At 41.0% G+C, this 27,181-nt stretch overlaps 1 protein-coding gene across 2 annotated transcripts in view; it reads right to left on the bottom strand.

Annotated features, from left to right (window-relative positions):
- LRRK1 (leucine rich repeat kinase 1) overlaps positions 1 to 27,181 on the bottom strand; it is a 96,588-nt gene extending 69,407 nt beyond the window's left edge. For both annotated transcript variants that reach the window (XM_070763610.1, XM_070763611.1), the window contains exons 1-6: positions 26,912 to 27,181; positions 11,717 to 11,921; positions 6,176 to 6,342; positions 5,402 to 5,573; positions 3,571 to 3,750; positions 2,084 to 2,232 (exon numbers count right to left, since the gene is read on the bottom strand). In XM_070763610.1, the coding sequence (XP_070619711.1) occupies positions 2,084 to 2,232; positions 3,571 to 3,750; positions 5,402 to 5,573; positions 6,176 to 6,342; positions 11,717 to 11,783 (735 nt within the window). In that variant the 5' untranslated portion in view covers positions 11,784 to 11,921; positions 26,912 to 27,181. The remainder of the gene's footprint in view (positions 1 to 2,083; positions 2,233 to 3,570; positions 3,751 to 5,401; positions 5,574 to 6,175; positions 6,343 to 11,716; positions 11,922 to 26,911) is intronic.

Below are 27,181 nucleotides of genomic sequence, written 5' to 3'. Positions count from 1 at the left end.
TGCCATAGGGCCGCAAGAGAAATTGGGATGGTTTTAGAGGGCTGGACTAATATAATTAACTCAGTTCTACCCAACACTGTATATTATTGGGTAGAACAGAGTTAATTATATTATAATTATAAATTATAAATATATATTATATTATATTATATTATAATATTATATTATATTATATTATAATATTATATTATATAATATTATATTATATTATATTATATAGTTTTCGGAGAGGGGCAGCATATAAATCCAATAAAACTTGAAACTTGAATTATATTACATTACATTATATTATATTATCATACAGTATATTATATTATATATATATATATATATATATATATATATATATATATATATATATATATATATAATTATATATTATATATTCAAACTTGAACACCCAGCTCTTATCTAGAAAACTTGGACCGACCTCCGCGGGCCGGTCACAGACAGCGGGCCGCATCCGGCCCTCGGGCCGCATTTTGCCCAGGTCTGGCTTACAGTGCTTTCACAGCCCTCTCTAAGCGGTTTACAGAGTCAGCATATCGCCCCCAGCAATTTGGGTCCTCATTTTATCTACCTCGGAAGGAAGGCTGAGTCAACCTTGAGCCTGGTAAGATTTGAACTGCTAAATTGCAGGTAGGCAGGAAGCAGGCAGCAGAAGTAGCCTGTAGTACTGCATTTTAACCACTACACCAAAATCAGAAATACTTTTCCTTTGGAATAGGTAAAGGACAAAGGTAACCTTTGTGCCAGGGGCAGGTTGCAGTTACTGGCATACTAGAGTGATCTTGGCAATTTGGGCAGTTGTGCGCAAGCCCCCACACATGCGATTTTGCTCCAGTGCATGTGCAGAAGAAAAAAAATCACCAAAATCTCGCATGTGTGAGCAACCCCTCATGAGATTTTGCTTCTGCACATGCACAGGAAGCAAACTGGGACTCAAAAATTTTTTGGGGAAAAAGATGGACCGGCAAAGATGGCACAGGAGCGGTTGCGTGAAAATTGCACAATCTGAGGGCCACTATCAAAATGGCACACCATCTCGTACCAGTAAGAACCCACCCCTGCTTTGTGCCACAAAAGAAAAAAATTATAGTTGGAGTCTTCATGAGCATCACTATGTCTGTGGGTACCACAAACACTAGCACTTAAACTTAAATGCTGTTTTCCAGCCCCTCTCTAACTGGAAAAAGTGAAGGAAAGGGCAGCAAGAATGATCAAGGGAGTGGAGCATCTGCCTTATGAAACCAAGTTGTACCCAGGAGGTAAAGCTGACTTTTGATTTATCTATAGAAGTCAACCAAATGCCCTTGAAATCCTTGGTCTCTTCAGCCTTGAAAGACGGCGTTTAAGGGGTTACTAGATCGAAGTGTATAAAATCATGCATGGGAGAGAAAAGGTGGATAAAGAAAAATTATTTTCTCTATCACACAATACTAGGACAAGGGGGCACTCCCTAAAGCTCATAGGTAAGAAGGCGAGGACAAATCAAGGGAAACATTTCTTCACCCAGAGGGTCCTTGGTTTATGGAATTCACTTCCAGAAAAGGTCGTGACAGCTGTCAGCCTTGATAACTTCAAGGCAGGATTAGACAGATTCATGGATGCCAAGTGTATTGGTGGTTATGGAAACGGATGTCCATGTGCCGCCTCTATGTTGCTTGAGGCAGGCAGGATTCCCTTGAGTACCGTTTGTTGGGGGTCAAGGGAAAGGGAGGGTCTTGCCTTCTCTTTCTGCTCAAGATCCCCATGGACAATTGGTGGGCCACTGTGTGATGCAGAATGCTGGACTCGATGGGCTTTGGCATGATTCAGCAGGGCTCTTCTTATGTTCTGATGTTTACAGAGTCAGCCTCTCGCCCCCAACAATCAGGGTCCTCATTTGACCCACCTGGGAAGGATGGAAGGCTGACTCAACCTGGAGCCTGGTGAGATTTGAATTGCCAAATTGGAGGCAGTCGGCAGTCAGCAGAAGTAGCCTGCAATACTGCATCCTAACCACTGCACCACCATGGCTACTAGTAGATAACAATTACAATAGTTAAACCATTTCTTTGCCCCCACCCCCAGCACGACTTACTGGTTTTGCCTGGACATTCCTGGATGAAGGAACTGGTTCAATGAAATGTTTGCAAAGAAGCCGTTTGCTCTCCTTGGGGCAATCCATTAGTGTGTAGGAACACAAGGATGAACCATTCTCCAGCAAAAAGGCAGCGATATCATCATGGCCTAACAAATACAGATAAGCACCAAAGCTATGTTAAGCAATTAAAATACTGGTTTTCCTTTTTTTAAAATATTATTTTTATTGGTTTTTCAAAGTAACAAACACAACAAACAAAACATATAACACTTAGTGGAGCTACAGTCGCTCCACTCAAAATAGAAGTCTTCATATAAAAGTAAAAAGTTTATCTGTAAAATACATATTGTTATATAGAGTAAAAATTTCAATCTTAATATAAATCTAAATCTGTATCAAAATTTATAAAGATATATATGAAAAAGAAAAAGTTTTTATGAAAAAACAGAGAAAAATGAAAAGAAAAAGAAATGAAAGAAATTTATATTTATACTAATAATTACCATCTTATGCAATTCTAATACTAAATTCAAATATGCAAAATAATATAGCAACACACAGAGATAAGTGTGTTGCTATAAAATACTGGTTTTCCAAGACCTTTAAACAAAAAACATACTCAGTTCTAAAATTCTCCAGAACACCTGAGAGCAGGACAAGGAGCAATGGGTGGAAACTAATTAAAGAGAGAAGCAACATAGAACTAAGGAGAAATTTCCCGACAGTGATAACCATTAACCAGTGGAACGGCTTGCCTCCAGATGTTGTGAATGTTCAATCATTGTAGGTTTATAAGAAGAAACTGAGCAGCCGTTGGTCTAAAATGATAGGGCTTCCTGCTTGAGCAAGGCTTAGACTAGAAGACCTCCAAGAACCCTTCCAACTCTGTTATTCTATACTCTATTCTATTTTATATATTATAATACATTATATATTATACAGCATATTAAAAACTAAAGCGAAGCCCTTTCTCCATGGAAATTAAGATACTTTGTTAGCCTACCTATCAGGATGTGTCTCGATGTATTATTCAATTAACTGAATAATAATTCAATTCCATTACCTAGACAGTTGAAAGTCATTCCTTAAAACAAGAATATATAGGTAGTCCTCATTTAGTGACCACAATTCCTCCTCCCACAAGCCCATCACATGAACCATACATCTTATGACAGCGTATTCTGCAACTCCCAGCAGCTTCCGGCCAGATGCTGAACAAAGGCTGACCTTGAGAACCTAAAAGGAATGTGTCAGCCACACACACACCCAGGTTCCCACGGCAAGAAACCTTCCAAAAAGAACATAGCATAACGTGGCAGGCCAAAACCTCCAAGCCTTCTGGCTTCGACCTGGCAGATACTACGCCATGCATGTCCCAATTTCTCTTTTCTAGTGGCCAATCCCCCCTTGGGAAAATGCCCCCCGCCCTGAGAACTCCAGATAAGGAAAAAAATTGTCCCAGAAAGGACAAAACCATCACGCACCTTCTTGCATGGCGGCATAAAGCGGCAATCGAAGAAGGACCGGGAACTCGTTCTTCCTCACGGCGTAGCTGTCCGGATCCGCTCTGTATGCCAGGACTAAGAGCTTCACCAGCTCCAAATGGCCTTGCTGGCAAGCCACCACCAACATCCAATTCAGCAGTTGCAAGTTGTTTGTCGCAACTATTGAAACGAGCATTCGTGGACCAATGTTATAAACACACACACACACGGGGCGGATTCAACTTACTGCCACTACCAGTGCGCTTCCCGCGGAGGTCTGCGACCCGGCGTGCGCAAGCTCATGCCCGAGCAAGATCACGCACTCACGAGATTTGGGGGGGGGGGGTTGCTACTGCGCATGCGCAGAAGCAAAAAATCACCCAAAATCACCAAAATTTCACACACACGTGTGCAAAAGCAAAATCTCGCTTGGCCACGTGTGCCTGCCCGCCGGACACCCGAAGATGCGCACACAGCTCCATTTTCACTAATGGAGCACTGTCCACCCCCCCATCCAGGTAGGAACTCGAAATTGACAAGCAAAGACAACATGTGAAAGCTGGCAAGAAAATTTTATACCTTTCTTGCCAACACAGGAACAACATCAAGAGGAGGTGGGTATCAGACAATGCACTTAAATATCAATGTGAATTTTTCTGGACTGGGTTTGGCTTAGCATGTTGTGCAAGTGTGCTGTTCATCAACTACTTTTAACATTCCTGTAATCCCTTGCATTGTGGTGGAATCCAGGGCAACTGAATGGAGTTGAGTGTTTACTGGCTGGATGACCAATGTCACCAATGCAGAGTTTTGTTCAGCAGAAATATTCTCATTGTCTGGCGGGACTTGGGGGAAGAGCCTTCTCAGTGGCGGCCCCGGCCCTCTGGAATCAACTCCCCCAGGAGATTCGAACTGCCCCCATCCTCCTCGCTTTCCGCAAGACTCTGAAGACCCATTTATGTCACCAGGCATGGGGAGACTAATGCGCCCCCTTCTGACTAGTAAGACCTGAGTATGGTATGATTGTGTAGTATTGATTGTTTTTAATGATAGTGGGATTTTGATTTTAGTTTTAACTATTAGATTTGTATTATATTGTTATTGTTATTGTTGTGAGCCGTCCCGAGTCCTCGGAAAAGGGTGGCATACAAACCTAATAAATTATTATTATTATTATTATTATTATTATTATTATTATTATTACTACTACTACTACTACTACTACTACTACTACTACTACTGTGTCAAGAAGGAGAAATATCTACCTCTACCTAGGATCAAACTCACAGCGTCCTGATGGTGAGGCCGGAGCTCCACCTCTAGGCCACTGGCACGACTCTTGTGCAAATGGGCTGTTGTAACTCGTAAAACCAAAAGCACAGTTTGTTGAACACATGTCGGCAGCTTCTTCCATAAGCGGGGAGTCTTCACCCTAAGGCCACATCTGAGCCCCAGAAATTTGTGAAGCGAGTTTTGTTCTGTCTTACAACTTTTCTTGCTACAGTTGAATTCATTGCAGTTGTTAACGTGTCAAATTGCTTGTTAAGTGAACTCTGGCTTCTCCCATTGACTTTGCTGGTTGGAAGATAGCAAAAGGGGGAATCACCTGACTTAGGGGCTTTGCGACCATCATACGTATGAACCAATTGCCAAACATCTAGATTTTGATCACATGAAAATGGGCGTAAGTGCAAAAAACTGGCCAGAAGTCACTTTCTTTTCCAATGCTGTTGTAACTTTGAATGGTCACTAAACAGACTGTTATAAGTCAAGGACTGTCTGACGTTGGGGGAAAGTGTTCGGAAGGAGAAGGGCTAGAAGCTCAACTTACCAAGAAAAGAATCTAGCAATTCTTGTGCTATGTCCTTATGTCCAAAATATGCAGCAAGCACCGCTGGGTTATCGTCACTGGGTTCAAGGTTTATGGTCACACCTTTCTCCTTAACCAAGTATCTCACAGCCTCCAGGTCTCCATAGGTGGTTGAAACGTTCAACAGGTGTCCCTGGTTTGAGAAAGGGAAGCATTAAAAATGTTTAATTTTGAGATCAGAAGCCCTCAAAATCTTCAAAATCCTTCATAAAGCTTCAATTTATTGAGTCTGTCATCTGCACCTCTATAACTGGTTTGGCTCTGCAACCCAACAAGACCAACACAAACTTGAGAGGATAATCAGAACTGCAGAAAAAATAATTACTGCCAAGCTGCCTTCCATTGAGGATTGTGAAAGAGGGCTGTGAAAATATTTACTGACCCCTTGCATCCTGGACATAAACTGCTTCAACTCCTACCCTCAAAACAACGTTATAGAGCACTGCACCCCAGAACAACTAGACAGAAAAACAGTTTTTCCCCCAATGCCATCACTCTCTAAACAAATAATTCCTTCAACACTGTCCAATTATTTACTAAGTCTGCACTATTATTGATTAATCTTATTATTAATCTTATCATCATTCCCACCACCCATCTCTTCTCACAAATGACTGTAACTTTGTTATTATGAGAGTTACTGGCTGAGGAACTCTGGGAGTTGAAGTCCACAGCTCTTAAAGTTGCCAAGGTTGGAGACCCCTGGTAGAGATAGTCCATCTCATCAGTCCTCACCTTCTCCTCTTGAGAAAGATTCCTCTGACTGGCTGCTTGGACCAGCTGTAGAGCAGCCTCAAAGTCTCCACGTCGGTAGAGACTTTGAATGGTCTCGTTCGTGGCGGTCTGGCCATTGGAGAAAGACTCCTCTGCCGTGGACTGCTGGCCACCCACGTCCGACATTTCTGTACACAAAAGGTAAAAGAGAAACCATTTAATGGCAGCAAATGACAACAAGACAGACAATAGGTCAGAGTGGTCAGGTGCAAGTCTAGGTAGCCCTTGACTTACAGCAGTTCATTTAGTGACTGTGTGACATTAGAATGGCACTGCAAAAGGCAACTTGTGAGCTATTTTCACCCTTAAGAGCATTGCACCATCCCTATCTGATCAAAATTCAAATGTTTGGCAAGTGGCTCATATTTATGATGGTTACAGTGTCCTGCGATCATGTGATTAATAGTGATGGGCGAACCCAATGGTGTTCGGGTTCGGCGAGTTCGGACGAACCTCACGCAAAGTTCAGCCGAACCTGAACCCAAACGGTCCGTGGCGTCAAAGCACCGCCCCCAGAATTCCATCATTTTTTATTTTTACAAATTTTTTATTTTTATTTTTTTATTTTTATTTTTTATTTTTTTTTATTTTTACGAAAAAGGACGTTGCAGCAGCGCCGCAAGCAAAGGGAGGTCTTTTCATGTAAAAGTTTTTTTAAAAATTACGTGAAAGGACCTCCCTTTGCTTGTGGTGCCGCTGCAGTGTCCTTTTTCGTAAAAATAAAAAAAATAAATTTTTTTTAAAAAAATCGGGTTCGGGTTCGGCATGCCGAACACCACAAAATTCGGTACGGACCTGAATTGTGCAGGTTCGGTTCGCCCAACACTAGTGATTAATCATCTTCCGACAAGCAAAGTCAATGGGGAAGCCAAATTCACTTAACAACTTGCTTATCAACTAGAGATTCATTTAAAAATGGAATGGAATGGAATAGAATAGAATGGAATAGAATAGAAAAGAATGGAATAGAATAAATAAGAATTATTATTATTATTATTATTATTATTATTATTATTATTATTATTATTATTACTATTTATTAGATTTGCGGCCCCTCTCTGAGGAATGGAATGGAATGGAATAGAATAGAAAATACAATAGAATACAATAGAATACAATAATCTTTGTGACTTTAAGTGTACACTAATCAGCATACATTAAAATGAAATTTTGTTGCATTCAGTTCTCAAAAAATAACCATTACATATACACACATCAGAGCCCAGAGAAACATCACAGTCCAGTTTGATTGATTGATTGATTGATTGATTGATTGATTGATTGATTCATTCATTCATTCATTCATTCATTCATTCATTCATTCATTCATTCATTTGACTCAGGGTGGCTTACAACATGTTAGCAATAGCACTTTTTAACAGAACCAGCCTATTGCCCCCACAATCCGGGTCCTCATTTTACCCACCTCAGAAGGATGGAAGGCTGAGTCAACCTTGAGCCGGTGATGAGATTTGAACCGCAGACCTACAGTCAGTGCTGTACTGCAGCACTCTACCTTCTGTGCCGGCTCATACATATACATGGTAGGGGGAAAAGAATCCGGTGAAATTACTAGACGGATGGCATAAGGAACCAAGTTGTGGCAAACGAAGGACGCAGAATGCCAAACCCATTTAAAAACTGTCTTGTTTACGGTAGTAACCAAATTTTTGCGCTCAATTGTGGTTGTAAATTAAGGACTTACCTGTAACCAGGAAAAAGGAGTTTAGTTCAAAGCAATAAAAGTTTATTACATGCTATCTCTACAGGCAGCATATTTTATATTCTGTCTGACAACTTTCATTGTGCTTTGAATCTTTTTTTGAAAAAAGCAATTAGAGAACCCTAACAAAACTAATCAGCATGAATGTGGCAGATCAAAGGAAAGAGTGGAAAATCCTTGCAATATGTAAATATGTATGTACATATATTTGAAATAAATGGAATGAAACAACTTCCTTATTATTTCTATTAATGGTACTTTCCATGGGGTGATTCCTAACTAAACAAAGGTATTGTCTCAGCTTATCAAGGCAGACCAGATCAGGAAACCAAGAGTTTTGCAATTCTGGGAGTTGTGAAAAGTGTTTTCTCTTTCTTTCCTTACTTCCACTCGTTGCTAAAAAAGGACAACTGTTATACCCTACAGCAGGGTAGGCAAAGTTGGCTCTTCTATGACTTGTGGACTTCAGCTCCCAGAATCCCTGAGCCTATCATGCTAGCTCAGGAATTCTGGGAGTTGAAGTCCACATGTCTACCCCTGCGGTCTACAGGAATACGTCAAGGAGGTAAAGCTGACTTTTGAGTTATCTATAGAAGTCAACCAAATGCCCTTGAAATCCGACAGTTTCAGCTACGCATCAAATCTTCCTCGTCAATTATTCAAAAGAGAACTCAGGTCTCTGAGACATCTAAGACGGCTTTGGGGAGTTGCAAAGACATCAGCGGTTTTTGCAGAGTAATTCTCAGACGTTTGAGGGTGTTTGAAGGATGCACAAAAAAACTCAGGAGTTCTGAAATCTAGGCAGGGCAAAAACTGAACGCTTGAGCTGAAGGCCGGCTTCAGCAACCACCATGTGTTTTATTACCTAAACTGGATAACATAATCAGTGCTAGTCACTAGAACTTACTAGTTCGGCTAATAAAACAACCAAGCTTTCAAGCCGGTGCAGAAGGTGGTGATAAATCAACAGCTTGCCACACTATCTTCCCAAAAATGCCCATGTTACACCAACACTCCACAGTCTGCATTGGTTGCCGATCAATTTCCGGTCACAATTAAAAGTGTTGGTTATGACCTATAAAGCCCTTCATGGCATCGGACCAGAATGTCTCCGGGACCGCCTTCTGCCGCACGAATCCCAGCAACCGGTTAGGTCCCACAGAGTAGGCCTTCTCCGGGTCCCGTCGACTAAGCAATATCGTTTGGCAGGACCCAGTAGAAGAGCCTTCTCTGTGGTGGCCCCGGCCCTCTGGAACCAGCTCCCCCCAGATATCAGAGTTGCCCCCACCCTCCTTGCCTTTCGCAAGCTCCTTAAAACCCACCTCTGTCATCAGGCATGGGGGAATTGAAATTTCCCTTCCCCTAGGCTTATAGAATTTATACATGGTATGCTTGTATGTATGAGTGGTTATTTAAATTGGGGTTCTTAAGATTATTTTTAATATTAGATTTGTTTACATTGTCTTTTTATACTGTTGTTAGCCGCCCCGAGTCTTCGGAGAGGGGCGGCATACAAATCTAATAGATAGATAGATAGATAGATAGATAGATAGATAGATAGATAGATAGATAGATAGATAGATAGATAGATAGGGGCGGCATACAAGTCCAACTAATAAATAAACAAATAAACAAATAAACAAATAAACAAATAACACTTTGTTAAAAAAGTGCTATTGCTAACATGTTGTAAGCCGTCCTGAGTGTAAGGAGAAGGGCGGCATAAAAATCGAATAAACAAACAAACAAATAAATAAATAAATAAATTATCAAAATTATACAGCCTCTCAGCTCACACTTGGCCAATAAAGAATTCTATTCTATTTCTATTCTAGTTTCCTTTTATTTCTTTGTCGGTAAAATATAAATTCAACTTCAAACTTAAACTACCAAATAGAAGGAATAAAGTTAACAAAAACATTTCTTATAAAGACTACCAGGGTGCCTCATTCTTAGAGCAGCTTTCTTCCAATTCTTTGATAAGCTGCAAAGTAGAATTTGCATCAGAACCAGAATTTACTTTCAACTAAGAGCTGATATAACACAAGCACTCGAAAGTGTACACAACACTACAGACTGAAGGAAGAGAAAAAAGGTCAGCTATAACAGGCTTTTCAGTTAATAGATAACGAACCAGAAGATATTGACTTTCTGCTAATCTTAAAACTTCCAAACATTCTCACACAATGAAACCTGTGTTTCGCAGCAAGAAAATTTGATTTCTGCGATTACAGCTACCCAGTTTCAAATTAAATTCTGTCCTGGGGAGTTTCTTGAATCACCCAATATCTCAGCTTGTGTGCTACATTCATTTCCCACATCCAGATGTGAAAACCGACCATATTCACAAGGTGATCATAGAAATGATTTGATTTTCCTGTGAAATTGACTAAAGGGCTAAAACCTCTTCTTCACACAACTAAATAATATGGCACAGTGGACTACGTTAAGTTTCCATGATTTATCTATTGTCTTCATTTTCATGGAGCCTGTACATGGAGTTCTCCATCTCCTGAACTTAGGAAAGTTGTCTTATAATCAGGTACAGGTGACACCACTTAAAACATATCACATCTGTATTTACCGTATTTTTAGGAGTATAAGATGCACCTTAGTTTTGGGGGAGGAAAACAAAATTCTGCCTCTACCTCCCAGCAATTTGCCTCCCAACAAACATCAAACAGTACAGATAATATATACTGTTTGTTGTGTAATTCTGTGCAAGTGTGCCTGACCCCTAGAAATAGCAAATAATTTAAGATTTAAGATTTATTAGATTTGTATGCCGCCCCTCTCCGAAGACTCGGGGCTGCTCACAACAACAACACAACACATAGAATACCAATCCAATAGAGTTAAAAAACGAGATTTAAAACCCTGGATATTAAAAGCAACCATTACTGCACAATCACACCATTCTCATATATAATTGGAGAAATGTACATTATGGCAGTACAGTATATTAATGCCAGAAAGTTTTCCTAAATGTAGTCACACTAACTCCTCCCAATTACTTAAATAGATCTACTCCAAACATGACTAAGTCAGGGTTTAACTCAGCTGCCTTATCGTAATACTAAAACAGTGTTACATTTCAGATTATACTTGTACAGATGCTGTTAAAACTGATGTGGCTTTCTGGCCTGAGAATCACAAATAAGCCATCTTCTAAAGTCCTTTTGTGCTATCTATGATGCCATTGATTTTCTATACGTTACAATTATACCAAATAGATTTAAAATAGATTAAAGGAAAAAGAAGAAAAGGAAAGTCGGGTTATAAGAAAAAAAGGTGTTTACTCCATACATATCTACTTTCTGCTTTAACTCCTCCTCCTTCATTTGTTTTTTAGTTTTTTATATACTATTGGATTTTTAACTATTAGGTTTAGTGTTAGGTTGAGTTTTACTCACTATATTGCACAGTATTTTATTCTTTTGTTGTAAGCTGCCCTGTGTCTGCGGAGAAGAGCAGTATAAAAATCCAACCAAACATAAACATAAACATAAACATAAACATAAACATAAACATAAACATAAACATAAACATAAACATAAACATAAACATAAACATAAACATAAACATAAACATAAACATAAACATAAACATAAACATAAACATAAACATAAACATAAACATAAACATAAACATAAACATAAACATAAACATAAACATAAACATAAACACACAAACACACAAACACACAAACACACAAACACACAAACACACAAACACACAAACACACAAACACACAAACACACAAACATAAACATACTTACCGTTTTGCTCCTCTTTGGGATTCTGGCCATTTTCTGCAGATTCCTCTCCACCAACACACCAGTACATTCTCGGTACTGGGCAGAAAGTTTTAAACCATCAATACTCCAACACATTTAATATCTGAAACATTGTCTGCAAAGCCAGACTAGTAAATCCATCTTCAAAGCATCCCGACTATACATCACAGCTCAGAAGGGAATGGCTCTGTTTAAAAGGAGGAGGAGGAGGAGGAGGAGGAGGAGGAGGAGGAGGAGGAGGAGGAGAAAGAAAAATAGAATAATCAAAATTAATTTTCCTTTATTAAACAAATCATTGGAAAACAGTAACAGTGAAGATTAAAGTGTTCTTTTTTAAATAGAAATCCAAATCTAGTTTATTTCAGGAATAAATATATTGGACTTTATCTAAAGTGTTTTAGCACCATTTTCCTGAAAATCCTAGTGGAAATTTTAATGCGTTGTATAAATAGTAATACACTGTAATGAATGGCTTTTCCTGAATGAGTTTGTACCCTCTTAGCTGCTTATATCATTTTAGGTTACCTCCACTATATGTGAATTTGCAATTCAGGAACATGGGGTTTAAATATATTACATTTTCCATGAATTGTTTTAGCCCCCTATTCCTGGGTAAATCACATGGAATGTATTTTTTTTAAAAAAATCAAAAGCTAAGAATTATGCTGGAGAAAGGAAACAGCAGGATAGTTTAAGCTACATATTCTGATCTATTGCATAAGAAATTTCAAAAAGTAGAGTTTAAGCTCAAGTCAAGAAAAACTGGATCTTATTCAGAGGTGGGTTCTTCCCAGTTCGGACCAGTCTATGGCACTGGTAGTAACTTAGAGGCCTGGGTCGCTGGAACTGGCAGTGATCCAGGCCCAATGAAGGGCTACAACATTTTTTACTACCACACTGTGGGTGTGGTTTATTTTGTGGGTGTGGCTTGCTAGCCATGTGACCAGGTGGGAAAGGCTTGATGATCATGTGACCAGAGGGTGGCTTAAAGATCATGTGACTGGCTTAAAAGTGGCCAACTTGACGTCATTCACATCAAGGGTTTTGGTTAGGGTGCCTGGCCCCTCCTTGCTTCGAAGAGATACAATTTCCCTATCTATTTACTATTACTGAACATCCAAAATATACTCTTTAATTCTATGTACATATGCAATGTCGTTTGGGGGGCCCCAGGGGAAGAGCCTTCTCTGTGGCAGCCCCGGCCCTCTGGAACCAACTCCCCCCGGAGATTAGAACGGGCCCCACCCTCTTTTGCAAGTTACTCAAGACCCACCTGTATCGCCAGGCATGGGGGAACTAAGACATCTCCCCCAGGAGATGTTTATATTTCATGTTTGGTATGTATGTGCTGTATGGTTTTTAATTGTTGGGGTTTTTATATATTTTTTATTATTAGATTTGTCCCATTGTTACACTGTTTCTTATTACTGTTGTGAGCCGCCCCGAGTCTTCGGAGAGGGGCTGCATACAAATCTAATAAATAAATCTAATAAATAAATATTACACACAGGCAGACAAAAATATACATTATCTAGTATATAAACTGTATGTGTATACACACACAGACAGACACACACACACAGCTCTTCTAAGATTATACACGTTCAACCTCATTGACTGCGATAGGAAAAACACACCCAGAGCCCAGAAGCGGGGTGGGTGGGTAGCAAAATGTTTCTATCGGTTTTGCGTACCTGACCAAATTTATTCTACCGGTTCTGCGTACCTGACTGTACTTGTAGGAGCCCATCATTGTGCAGGCCTGACAGACTCAGAACCGGCTCCCTTGGTGGCGCCATTTTGTTTTTCGCTTCTGCCCATGCACACGTGTGGGGGCGTAACAGGAAACAAAATGGCAGCAAGTTAAGTAAGAACCCACCCCTGATCTTATCTAAATCTGCTTTTAAAGCTTAAAAGCACTGGTCCTTTTAAAAGTCCCATAAAAGACTCATTTTGCAGATCACCAATAAACTGTCCAATCTTTGCCACCCCCTTCAAGAGCTCTGCTTCTGAAGTTCCCCTTTCGTTATGCAAATGTCAGCACACTTCATCAAACAAAAGAGCAATGGCTCAGAGGCTCAAAGGTTATGCAGCTGATATTCCTTCAAACAGCCTCAGTAGACCATGAACTTCTGCAGGGAAGAGACATCAAATACCAACCTTAAAAAGGACTCCAAATTATTCCCTGGAGGACCATTACAAGATAATGTGTCTGGTATCCCAGATCTTTTGTTGTTGTTGTTGTTATTATTATTGTTGTTGTTTTGGTTTTGGGTAACAGGAGTGATCTGTGGCTGTCAGAATTATTTTTCAGGGTCTCCCAAAGAACCTCTAACCGCAACACTGACAGCAGCTTCCTGCCATTTGGAGATGCCTAACGGTCACAAAATGCTCATGTAAGCCTTAAGTGAGGTTACTATACAGTAGTTCAGAATACCAAGAAACCCCTTTAAGCTCTCTGCATGGAAAACATCATCTGGAGGGTAGTGCTGTCCAATGGCTAAATTATATAGAGATCCAGCCATAGTTTTAGTCAAAAAGAGGGCGGGGAAAATATTTACTGACCCCTCACATCCTGGACACAAACTGTTTCAACTCCTACCCTCAAAACGTCGCTACAGAGCACTGTACACCAAGACAACTAGACACAAGAACAGTTTTTTTCCGAACACCATCAGTCTACTAAACAAATAATTCCCTCAACACTGTCAGACTTTCTACTAAATCTGCACTTCTATTCTACTAGTTTTTCTCATCATTCCTATCACCCATTTCCTCCCATGTTGACTGTATGACTGTAACTTGTTGCTTATATCCTAAGATTTTTATTAATATTGCTTCTTCATTGCTTATTTGACCCCTATGACAATCATTAAGTGTCGTACCACATGATTCTTGACAAATGTATATTTTATATTATGTACGCTGAGAGCATATGCACCAAGACAAATTCCTTGTGTATCCAATCACACTTGGCCAATAAAAATTCTATTCTATTCTATTCTATCTAGAGATCCAGCCATAGTTTTAGCCATTCTACTGACTAATACATAATTTAATTCTATCCAAATTTTTATTTATCACTCATGCTCTATGCTTTTGAAATAATTCACTGTTCTGATACTTTATATATTGAAGCATGTTTTATATGCTGGTTTCTCTGAATTTTAATGCATTATGACCTATAAAGCCCTACATGGCATCAGACCAGAATATCTCCGAGACCGCCTTCTGCCACAGGAATCCCAGCGACCGGTTAGGTCCCACAGAGTTGGCCTTCTCCGTGTCCCGTCGACCAAACAATGTCGGCTGGTGGAACCCAGGAGAAGAGCCTTCTTTGTGGCAGCCCCGGCCCTCTGGAATCAACCCCCTCCAGAGATTCGAATAGCCCCCACCCTCCTCGCCTTCCGTAAAATGCTGAAGACCTACCTTTCTCGCCAGGCGTGGGGATAATTACCACCTTCTCCCCCCTTTTTATTATGTTTTCGGCCTCACTGTATGATGGATTAGGTTGAATGTGTATGATTGTATAGTTAGGGTTTTTAATATGTATTAATGTTTTAAAACTGATTTAATTTTTAATATTAGATTTGTAATTTATTGTATCACTATTATGTTGTGAGCTGCCCCGAGTCTTCGGAGAGGGGCGGCATACAAATCTAATAAACTATAAACTATTGATAGCAATAGCAATAGCATTTAGACTTACATGCCACTTCGCAGTGCTTTACAGCCCTCTCTTAACAATTTACAGAATCAGCCTCTTGCCCCCAACAATTTAGGTCCTCATTTTAACCACCTCAGAAGGATGGAAGGCTGAGTCAACTTTGAGCCTGGTGAGATTTGAACTGGTGAACTACAGCCAGAAGCAGCTTACAGTACTGCACTCTAAACACTGCACCACCATGGCTCATAATGCTGTATTCTGTTTTGCTGCACAAAATAATGGATTTGGTAAATGCAACTGACGCCTGCAAATACATCCACATTTCTTCCCATATATTTCCCAGATTGGGAGAATTTTTACCAACCCCAAGTTCTGTTTGTCAGAGTTACAACGGGCTGAATCTCAGCAACCAAGTGGTGTCAAGTTTAAAAAAGCAGTCAGCCCACCAACGCACAGCCCTCGATAAGATATCTACCTGTTGCTTATCTCCTTTATACATTCAGTCATAGTTCCCTCTAAGTTGAGCAGTGAGCAATCGCTCACTTAAAAATCATCATCAACTCAGAGTTTTCCAAACCTGCCCAGAAGCCGAGAGGGAAAGAGTGAGAGGGAAGGAGAGAGAGAGGAAGAGAGAGAAACAGATAGAAAAAAGAGAGGAAGGAAAAGAGAAAGAAAAAGAATGGAAGTAAGGAAGAGAGAAAGAAAATCAAAATCTAGTTTGAAACTAGCTCAACTATTTAAGTGGCATTTTGATATTGATAGAGTTGCCCTATTATGAGCTCACTGTTATAGACACACAGTACAGTATTTTATTTTGAAATTCTCTGAGGCAAAACAGGGTGGGTTTTTTATTTATTTATTTATTTGTTTGTTTGTTTGTTTGTTTATTTATTATTTCTGTGCCGCCCAGTCCCGAAGGGACTGTCGCTCAGACACTATACTTTTCTGCCTACCCCCCCCCCCCAAAAAAAATTAGAGGGAACACTGCATTCAGTCATGAGTTTAAACTATAATTAAATATCTGTGACTCAAAGGTGGTTCAGTGACTTCCAGGTGGCACAGCCTGGAAGTGGGAGAGAAAATTTTCAGGCAATTATTCAATCCTTCTCAAAGTCCAACTGTAGCTTTGATAAGATTTGAAGGTAAAAGTTTCCCCGTCAGTTCCTTGTCAGTTGCCCAATTCTAGGGCATGGTGTTAATCTCCATTTCTTGGCCAAGGGGAGCTAGTGTTGTCCAAAGACAATAAGAATACATTAAAAAGTAAAAGAAATGAACAAATAATTCAAAATTTTATACAACTTACTCCAAAAAGAAAAATCATTATATTTCAGATAAAAGGAATGGCAAAACCCCTCGGTAGATGACTATCCAACAGTTGCAAAATGTAAATATAGGAAAAAAACATGTAGAAACTTTTGATGGTATCTAATTTGGAAAGTTGTAAACTAGCAGTCAACAGTATAGTTGACGAATTTGTTGTTTATGTCTATGTGAAATGTTTTGTCAGTCTTTGCTCCTCTTGTTTCTTTTTTTCTTACAACATGTTGCTATTTTTTCTTTGTTGTTTTTAATGTATTTCATCAATAAAAACCTTTTTAAAAAAACAATACAAAAATATCCTAATCCAATTAAATTTAAAACTAGTTAATCTAAACCCCATGTTTTAAAATCAATCATCTCCATTCAAACAAGGCAAATATACATTTCCATATCTCGGCGAGGGGGCTGGAAACTAATGACGCCAAGCCTGATGGCACAAATGAGTTTTCAAGCTTTTGCAGAAGGCAAGGAGGGTGGGGGGCAGTGCGACTCTCTGGGGGGGAGTTGATTCCAGAGTGCCAGGGCCCCTACAGAAAAGACTCTTTCCCTAGGCCCCACCAAATGACATTGTTTAGTTCAGTGTTTCCCAAAGTTGGCAACTTAAAGCTATCTGGACTTCAACTCCCAGAATTCCCCAGCCAGCATTCGCTGGCTGGGGAATTCTGGGAGTTGAAGTCCAAATAACTTCAAGTTGCCAAGGTTGGGAAACACTGGTCTAGTTGACGGGACCTGGAGAAGGCCGACTCTGTGAGACCTAACAAGTCACTGGAGCTCATGCGGCAGGAGGTGGTCCCGTAAGTAATCTGGTCCGATGCCATGTAGGGCTTTATAGGTCATAACCAACACTTTGAATTGCATTGCATCCAGAAACCAATCGGAAACCAATGCAAGCATGATCATAAATCAAAGGTTTACGGAACATTGTTTATTTATTTATTTATTTATTAGATTTGTATGCCGCCCCTCTCCGTAGACTCGGGGCGGCTCAACAACACAATAAAAATAGTTCCTGACAAATCTAATAATTTACAATTTAAAATTAAAATAGTTAAAACACCCCATTTTTAAGCAGACATACCTACAAACATACCATACATAAATTATATAGGCCCGGGGGAGATATCTCAGTTCCCCCATGCCTGACGACAAAGGTGGGTTTTAAGGAGTTTGTGAAAGGCAAGGAGGGTAGGGGCAGTTCTAATCTCTGGGGGGAGCTGGTTCCAGAGAGTCGGGGCCGCCACAGAGAAGGCTCTGCCCCTGGGGCCCACCAAACAACATTGTTTAGTTGACGGGACCCGGAGAAGCCCACTCTGTGGGACCTAATTGGTCGCTGGGATTCGTGCAGCAGAAGGCGGTCTCGGAGATATTCTGGTCCGATGCCATGAAGGGCTTTATAGGTCATAACCAACACTTTGAATTGTGACCAGAAACTGATCGGCAACCAATGCAGACTGCGGAGTGTTGGTGTAACATGGGCATACCTGGGGAAGCCCACAACTGCTCTCGCAGCTGCATTCTACACGATCTGAAGTTTCCGAACACTTTTCAAAGGTAGCCCCATGCAGAAAGCGTTACAGTAGTCGAACCTCGAGGTGATGAGGGCATGAGTGACTGTGAGCAGTGAGTCCCGGTCCAAATAGGGACCTTCCCACCAAAGTGGTACCTATTTACCTACTCTCATTTGCATGCTTTCAAACTGCTAGGTAGGCAGGAGAAACGAATGGGAGCATGTGTGGTACTTGGGTCTCAAACCTAGTCAACTCTCCAGATGACAAGCTCACATCTTTAACCACTGAGCCGTCATGCCCAGTAGTGGATTGCCACTGGTACGGATGACGACAACGCACCAGTAGTGAAAGTTCCACTGTGCATGCAGCTTCTGTTCTCCTTATGCGCGCGCACACACCATAGATTCTTTTTTGTGCTTCTGAGCATGCACAGGAAGCAAAATCTTGCAAGGGGATGCGTGTGCGCGAGAGAGATTTCAGTGATTTTTTGCTTTAGCGCATGCGCAGAAGGAAAAAAAATGCTGAAATCTCACACATGCACACTGGTAGCAGCAAAAATGGGAATCTGTCCCTGGTTGTTGTTGTTATTATTATTATTTAGATTTGTATGCCGCTCTTCTCCGAAGGCTCTTAGCTCTGGTAAGGAGTGCCACTTAGCATGATCAAAAATCAAGGCAGAGTTACAAGAGGACAAAAGTAAATAAACTGTATTTTGTATTATGAAAGCGATTTTGCTTCAAGTCTTCTGTAAGCAAAAAAAATACTTTTTTTCTTTGACAGCAGCTAAAGATAGAATTTGTTTCCACTTTGACTCAAAGGACAAAACACTGGTTTTTCTTTTACTACTGGATTGTTCCTTTTTTAAAAAGTTATATCTTGCTTTCCATCAGGTCTTGTTTTTTCAATGGATTCTCTCTACAAGCTCAGCCCTCCCTGGATTGTTTTTTAGTTACATTGTTTTGCTTTTACTTCTTGCTCTCTTTGCATTTTTAAAAAAATGTACTTCTAAAAACTCAGTTCCTCCAAATGTGCCAATGCTGGTATCTTCCCTCCTTTTGCTGATTGATCTGCTTCTTCTTTCCAGTCATAACCTAATTTTTTTTTTTTTTAAAAGAGATTGGCTCAGAAATGAGTTTACCCTCTGACGGGAATATCACTGTGCATAAAACATCATTTCAAAAATATTTTCAAAATTAAATCCAAATTGTTGGTGATGCAAAAAATCTAATGGCACCTTCTTTCAGATATGGTGCTTGTGTTCTAGGACAAAGACATTCTGGAGGAAAATCCATAAAGGGCTATAAGAGATAATAATAATAATAATAATAATAATAATAATAATAATAATAATAATAATAACAACAACAACAACAACAACAACAACAACAACAACAACAATAATTTATTGGATTTTTATGCCGCCCCTCTCCGTAGACTCGGGGTGGCTAACAACAATGATAAAACAACATGTAACAATCCAATAATAATAAAACAACAACAACTAAAAACCCTTATTATAAAACCAAACATACACACAAACATACCATGCATAACTTGTAATGGCCTAGGGGGGAGGGATATCTCAACTCCCCCATGCCTGGCGGTATAAATGAGTCTTGAGTAGTTTACAAAAGACAGGGAGGGTGGGGGCAGTTCTAATCTCCGGGGGGAGTTGGTTCCAGAGGGCCGGGGCCGCCACAGAGAAGGCTCTTCCCCTGGGGCCCGCCAAACGACATTGTTTAGTCAACGGGACCCAAAGAAGGCCAACTCTGTGGGACCTTATCGGTTGCTGGGGTTCGTGCGGTAGCAGGCGGTTCCGGAGGTAATCTGGTCCAATGCCATGTAGGGCTTTAAAGGTCATGACCATGATAACGCAAGTAAGCCTAGAATTCACTCCAGAATTCTCCAAATCTCAGATCTCCAAATAGGAAGATCATGCGTAACTCCTAAAATTAGAATAGAATGAGTGAATAGAATTTTATTGGCCAAGTGTGATTGGACACACAGGGAATTTGTCTTGGTGCATATGCTCTCAGAGTACATAAAAGAAAAATATAAATTTGTCAAGTATCATGTGGCACAAGTGTGAAAATTGTAAATATGTAAAAAGAAACTTATGATTATATGTACATGTGAATAGGAATGTATAACTATATAAATTATTATTTTTGGTGTTACGGAAGTAATGTTTGAATTGAGAGTACTATGATGAAATGTAGGTACAGTGATACCTCATCTTACAAACTTAATTGGTTCCGGGACGAGGTTCTTAAAGTGAAAAGTTTATAAGATGAAACAGTGTTTCCCATAGGAATAAATGGAAAAGCGATTAATGCATGCAAGCCCAAAATTCACCCCTTTTGCCAGCCAAAGTGCCCATTTTTGTGCTGCTGGGATTCCCCTGAGGCTACCCTCCATGGGAAACCCCACCTCCAGACTTCCGTTGCCAGCGAAGCGCCCGTTTTGCACTGCTGGGATTCACCTGCTGGGATTCCCCTGCAGCATCACAAAAACACGGAAGTCCAGAGGTGGGGTTTCCCATGGAGGGTAGCCTCAGGGGAATCCCAGCAGCACAAAAACGGGTGCTTCGCTGGCAATGGAAGTCTGGAGCCGGGGCATCCAAGCAGCAGCGGTGGGTTTGTAAGGTAAAAATAGTTTGTAAGAAGAGGCAAAAAAATCTTAAACCCCAGGTTTGTATCTCGAAAAGTTTGTATGACGAGGCGTTTGTAAGACGAGGTATCACTGTATATGAATGTTCTTTTCATGCATCAATGCAGAACTACTACATATAATTATGTTATTGTTTTTTAAATATATACTGTATATATGAAAATTAATAAAGTTTTCTATTAAAAAAACATCATTTCATCTCCAGAGTGAAAACACTGGATATGTTTATATCAGAGTAAAGGTGTTTTTTTTCCCTAGCAAAAAATTTTGTTATAGAATTCAGCCAGAATTTCTTGGGAGAGTTCTTTGCTCTTCAAAATAATCTGCCTGGAAGAAAGTCGAAAGTAACTTTTTCCTGCAATTCAAATTTGCAAGAATTGCAATTTGCAGGAACTGACAAAGAAACAATGGATGGAAACTAACCAAAGAGAGAAGCAATGTAGAACTAAAGGAGAAATTTCCTGACAGAACAATTAATCAGTGGAACAGTTTTCCTTCAGTGGTTGTAGGTGCTCCATCACTGGAGACTTTTAAGAAGAGATTGGACAGCTTGTGCAGTAGGTTGGACTAGAAGACCTCCAAGATCCCTTCCAACTCTTGTTATTCTGCTTCATTTGTTCTGAGCCTATTCTGCAATGCACAACAGTAGGATAGTTAAAGACCTCGGTATACCAATAACAAAAGATTTAAGTGCCAAAGCCCACTGTAACAACATAGCCAAGAAGGCTTCAAGAGTTGTAAACCTAATCCTACGTAGCTTCTGCTCTGGCAATCTCACACTGCTTACCAGAGCCTACAAAACTTTTGCCAGACCCATCCTTGGATACAGCTCATCTGTTTGGAACACATATCGCATCTCAGACATTAACACCCTTGAAAATGTCCAAAGATACTTCACCAGAAGAGCCCTTCATTCCTCCACTCGAAATAGAATACCCTACGAGACTAGACTTTCAATCCTGGGCGTAGAAAGTTTAGAACTAAGATGCCTTAAACAAAATCTAAGTATTGCCCACAAGATCATATGCTGCAATGTCCTGCCTGTCGGCAACTACTTCAGGTTCAACCACAATAACACAAGAGCACACAACAGATTTAAACTTAATATTAACAACTCCAAACTTGACTGTGAAAAATATGACTTCAGTAACCGAGTTGTCGAAGCGTGGAACTCATTACCGGACTCCATAGTATCATCCCCAACCTCCCAACACTTTACCCTTACATTATCCACAGTTGACCTATCCAGTAAGTAAGGGGCGAGTACACCATCTGTCCCCTGTCCTATTGCTCTCCTATATCTCCTAGACCTTTCTTCTATTCCTATATCTCTTCTTGTATTCTTTCATTGATACGTTCTATTACTATATCTTCTTTTCTATTCTTTCATAGATATATTTTACTATGAGTATCTTCTCTATAACCTTCATCATGTATTTTACTGTGTGTGTGTGTGTGTGTTTGTGTGTGTGTGTGTGTATATATATATATGTATGTCTCAAATGTTTTTAGCTGAAATTTTAAAATTAAGGGAGACTAGGATGGTACCATTTCGGCCTTGTTCTGGCCTCACACCCTTCCTTACTGGGATTCGATCTGGTAGCCTCTGCCTTGTAAGGCAGAGAATTAGCAGTTGAGCCACCAGACCTTGATCCCTCCAGCTATGTATGTATGTATGTATGTGTGTGTGTGTGTGTGTCTGTGTGTGCGTGCGTGCGTATATATATATATGTCACATGTTTTTTTTGCTGAATTTGAAAATTAAGGGAGACTAGGATAGATCTATTTCAGCCTTATTTTGGCCTCATCAGTTAGCCATACACACACACACACACACACACATATATATATATATATATATACACCCACTAAAACTCTCATTGTGTATTGGACAAAATAAATAAATAAATAAATAGATAATAACGATATTTTAAAAATGCAGGCACTATTTTGAACCAAAATCTTGCAAAGAGGGGGATTACAATTATTTGCCTTACAATGGAATTACGTCATGGAAATATGTAAACACAATCAGAGAAAACATCAACATTTCAAATTATTTTTGAACATGCAAAAATGCAACTTCCTGGACTGGACTATTTTAGAATTAGATGTGTGTTTATATAGAGCTACCTATCCCTGAAGCAGTTGATTATACAAAGAAACACAGCATGTCAAGAAGGAATTTGCAATATATTTTACAGTTAGAAGTCTGCTGGGAAATCCTGAAACCCCTGGAATTTTAAGCAATGAAACAAGGTTTCTGGAGAATAGGCATTTTTTTCCAAGGGTTGAGAAGCAGCAAATAAACATGGATGTCGCCATGAACATTTGAAAGGTATTGTTGGTATTAATCATTACATGGAGTAGGCCTGCAGCAATCTATGACATTGCAATAGCATTTAGACTTACAGTATATATCACTTCATAGTGCTTTTACAGCCCTCTCTAAGCGGTTTACAGAATGAGCATATTGCCCCCAACAATCTGGGTCCTCATTTTACCCATCTCGGAAGGATGGAAGGCTGAGTCAACCTTGAGCCAGTGGTGAGATTTGAACTGCTGAACTACAGCTAGTAGTTAGCTGAAGTAGCCTGCAGTACTGCACTCTAACCACTGTGTCACCCAGTTCGTAACATTTGAAAAGACCATGGCTTACTAAAACTCACTCAAACCCAGAGTTTACTCAATAGAGCTAATTAGACTATTTACAGGACTGCCTCCGACCTAGACCTAATACCTCATTGCGGCCATTAAGGTCCCGTCCGCCAAACAATGTAAGTTGGCGGGACCTCGGAGAAGAGCCTTCTCTGTGGCAGCTCCGACTCTATGGAATCAACTGCTCCCAGAGATTCTCCTCCCTACTGATCTTCCAGAAAGCTGTTAGGAATTGGCTTCTCTGGCAGGCCTGGAATTAGATTGATTGTGTATATATGTTTTTTTCAATATTTTTCAATATTAGAGAGGTTGCTATAAAGATGAAGGAGTCAACCTATTTTTCAAAGCACCAGAAGGCAAGAGAAGAAACAATGGATAGAAACTAATCAAGGAGAGAAGCAAGCTAGAATGAAGGAGAAATTTCCTAACAGAGAAAACAATTTAATGAATGGAACAGCTTGCTTTCGGAAGTTGTGGGTTCTACATTGCTGGAGGCTTTTAAGAAGACACTGGATGGTCATTTGTCTGAAATGGCATAGCGTTGGGGTCCTCAACTCCCCGGGCCATGAACCAGCACTGGGCCATGGCATGTCAGATACCAGGCCATGCAAACCAGCAATGTCCCATCAGTGGGATGCAGGCAGTACATGAAGCCACGTCCCCTCCAGCCCACAGAAAAAACTCTCTCCACAGAACCAGTCCCTGATGCCCAAAAGGTTGGGGGCCGCCAACATAGGGTATAATAATAATGATGAGGATGAGGATGAGGATGATGAGGATGATATTGATCATATCCTCAGTGGCTGCAAGAAAATTGCACAGACTACAAGCAGACGCACAACTAAGTGGCCCAGTGCCACAACTACCACCTACCAGTGGTAAATAACTAGTGGGATCATAAACCTGAGAAAGTAGTTGAAAATAAGCATGCCAAAACACTTTGGGACTTTCCAAACTGACAAGGTTTTGAAACACAATACACGGAATCTCATGACTGTGGAAAAGAAAAAAGTGTGGATCATTGATGTCACCATACCAGGTGACAATCAAATTGATGAAAAACAACAAGAAAAACCTAGCCAATATCATGATCTTAAAATTGAACTACACCGACACTGGCATAAACCAGTACGGGTGATCCCAGTAGTAATGGGCATTCGGGGTGCTGTGCCAAAAGACCTCAGCCGGCAATTAAAAACAATAAACATTGACAAAATCACAATCTATCAGTTGCAAAAGGCCACCGTACTTGGATCTGCAGGCATCATATGAAAATACATCACACAGTCCTACATGCTTGGGAAGTGTTGGACTTGTGATATTGTGATACAAAATCCATCATATCAATTACTGTTTGTATTACAGTGTTTTGTGAAAATAATAATAATAATAATAATAATAATAATAATAATATTATGATAATAATAATAATAATAATAATAATAATAATAATAAAACAACAACAACAGAGTTGGAAGAGACCATGAAGGTCATCTAGTCCAGTGTTTTTCAACCAGTGTGCCGCGAGACATGGTTAGGTGTGCCGCGAAGCTCAGCAAGAGAGAGAGAGAGAGAAAGAAAGCAAGAGAGAGAAAGAGAGAGAGAAAGAGAAAGAAAGCAAAAGAGGGAGAGAGAGAGAGAAAGAGAGGCAGGGAAGGAGGGAGAGATAGAAAGAGCAAAAAAGAGAGGAAGGAAGGAAGAGAGAAAGAAAGGGATGGAGAGAGAGAGGAAGGAAGGAAGAGAGAGAAAGAGGGAGAGAAATAGAGCGAAAGGGAGGAAAAGAGAATTTTTTTGTCCAAATTTTTTTTAGCCCCCACCCACTACCCCCGCTCAATGTGCCCCATGATTTTGTATATGTAAAAAATGTGCCGCAGCTCAAAAAAGGTTGAAAATCACTGATCTAGTCTAACTCCCTGCTCACACAGAGACTAGGGAATTGAACCTTTGAACTGCCCAACTTTCTGATCCTCAAGCTCAGCCACTCGTTCTTTAGCCACTGAGCCACCTACCAGGATTGGGCTAGATATTCCACCCTTTTTGAACCCTTCCCAAAGACTCGATCCCTTCTCTTTCTGCCCTGTCCCTTTAAGCAACCATTCGGAAATGCAATTCTGGAAATCGCAGAGTTTCCTTGAAGTGAGGAACCGAAAGGAAGCGCTTTGCCTGCTCCAGTTTACAGGCGTGGATATGCCGTCGCCAGGCAGCCGAGAAAAACAAGCTGCACCAGCCGCTTTCCTCCCCAAGCTGGCCACTTCGCAACAGGTCCAATCTCTCGCCAGAGTGGAACTTTCCAATCGCCAAGAGCGGCTGTCAAAGTCAGCACGTTGGAGAGAGGTTTTTAGGCGAAGGGTTCCCCAAAGGGTTCTAACCCTGCCCGGCAATTGCAGCCGCCGAAAGGGAAAGCGTGGGGTGGAAGCCAGCTGGAGAGGAAGAGAAAGTGACGTCCCTTTACCCAACCCCCTAAAAGCGAGACAGAGAGAGCAGAGCTGCCTTCGTCTGCCTTGTAGGGCGCACAGAATCTTCGCCTAGGAAGATTCCCTTCGAGCAGCAGATCCAGAAAGGGGCTCTTCGCTACAGGGTGGTTCGCCCAATCGGGGCAACGCCAAGCCTGCCTTGCAACCAATGTTGGACAGCAGCAACCCAGAGGCCTGGCTGCAACTTTGGGCAACGGGCAAGCCGGCCTCCAGGGTCTCGCCAGCCTCGCCCAGATGTACCGGACGCCAGTAACTAGGTTTAGAAAACTTAAGAGCTACGTCGCCTTCAACACGACCTAAGCATAGCCCATAAAATCATCTGCTACAAGATCCTTCCTGCAAACGACTACTTCAACTTCAACCACGACAACACACGAGCACACACTTAAAGTCAACTGCTCCAAACTCGATTGCAGGACATACGACTTGAGTAACCGAGTAATTGATGCATGGAACTCACTACCAGACTCTGTAGTATCATCACCTAGCCCCCAAAACTTTACCCTTAGATTATCCACTGTTGACCTCTCCCGATTCCTAAGAGGTCAGTAAGGGGCGTGTATAAGTGCACCAGAATGCCTTCCGTCCCCTGTCCTAATGTTTCTCTTTTACTAGTACCATGGTTATAAATATTATTATATTTTTGTATACCACCAGTACGTACTTGACAAAGCAAACAAGTAAACAACATAAATAAATAAGTGCCAAGTAAAGAGTCCGACGAATCTGTAGGGTTCCCGCGCGCCCTCTTCCTCTTAGCTCTTCTGGACTGCGCTTGGTTCCTCGAGCGGTCCCCTAGAGACGCCTCCAACGAGCTCAATCATGCGCGCTGGTTACCGTCCAGCGCCACGAGACTTTCCAGCCTGCGGCGCGCACTTACCGGGGCCTCGCTCTCCATCTGCGCAAGCCTTGCGGAGAACCTCGGCGCGCTCTCCGTGCCTTGGGGACTTGGAAAGGGAAGGAACCCGCGGAGGAGGGCGCGTGGAAGGGCCGACTGCGTGGGACACCCACCAGTGTGGGATGCCCGTCCCTGCCTGCGCTCTTGGGGAAACAGCAAAACCCGGAGGAGGAGGAGGAGGAAGAGGAGGAGGAGGAGGAGAAGGAGGAGGCGCGTTCAGCTTCCCTGCTCGAGCAGCCCCGCCACTTCCTC

Source organism: Erythrolamprus reginae, chromosome 10 (assembly GCF_031021105.1).
Source record: "Erythrolamprus reginae isolate rEryReg1 chromosome 10, rEryReg1.hap1, whole genome shotgun sequence".
NCBI classification, from domain to species: Eukaryota; Metazoa; Chordata; class Lepidosauria; order Squamata; family Dipsadidae; genus Erythrolamprus; species Erythrolamprus reginae.
Note: the sequence above shows the minus strand (reverse complement) of the source record. Positions and strands in the feature narration are given on the sequence as shown.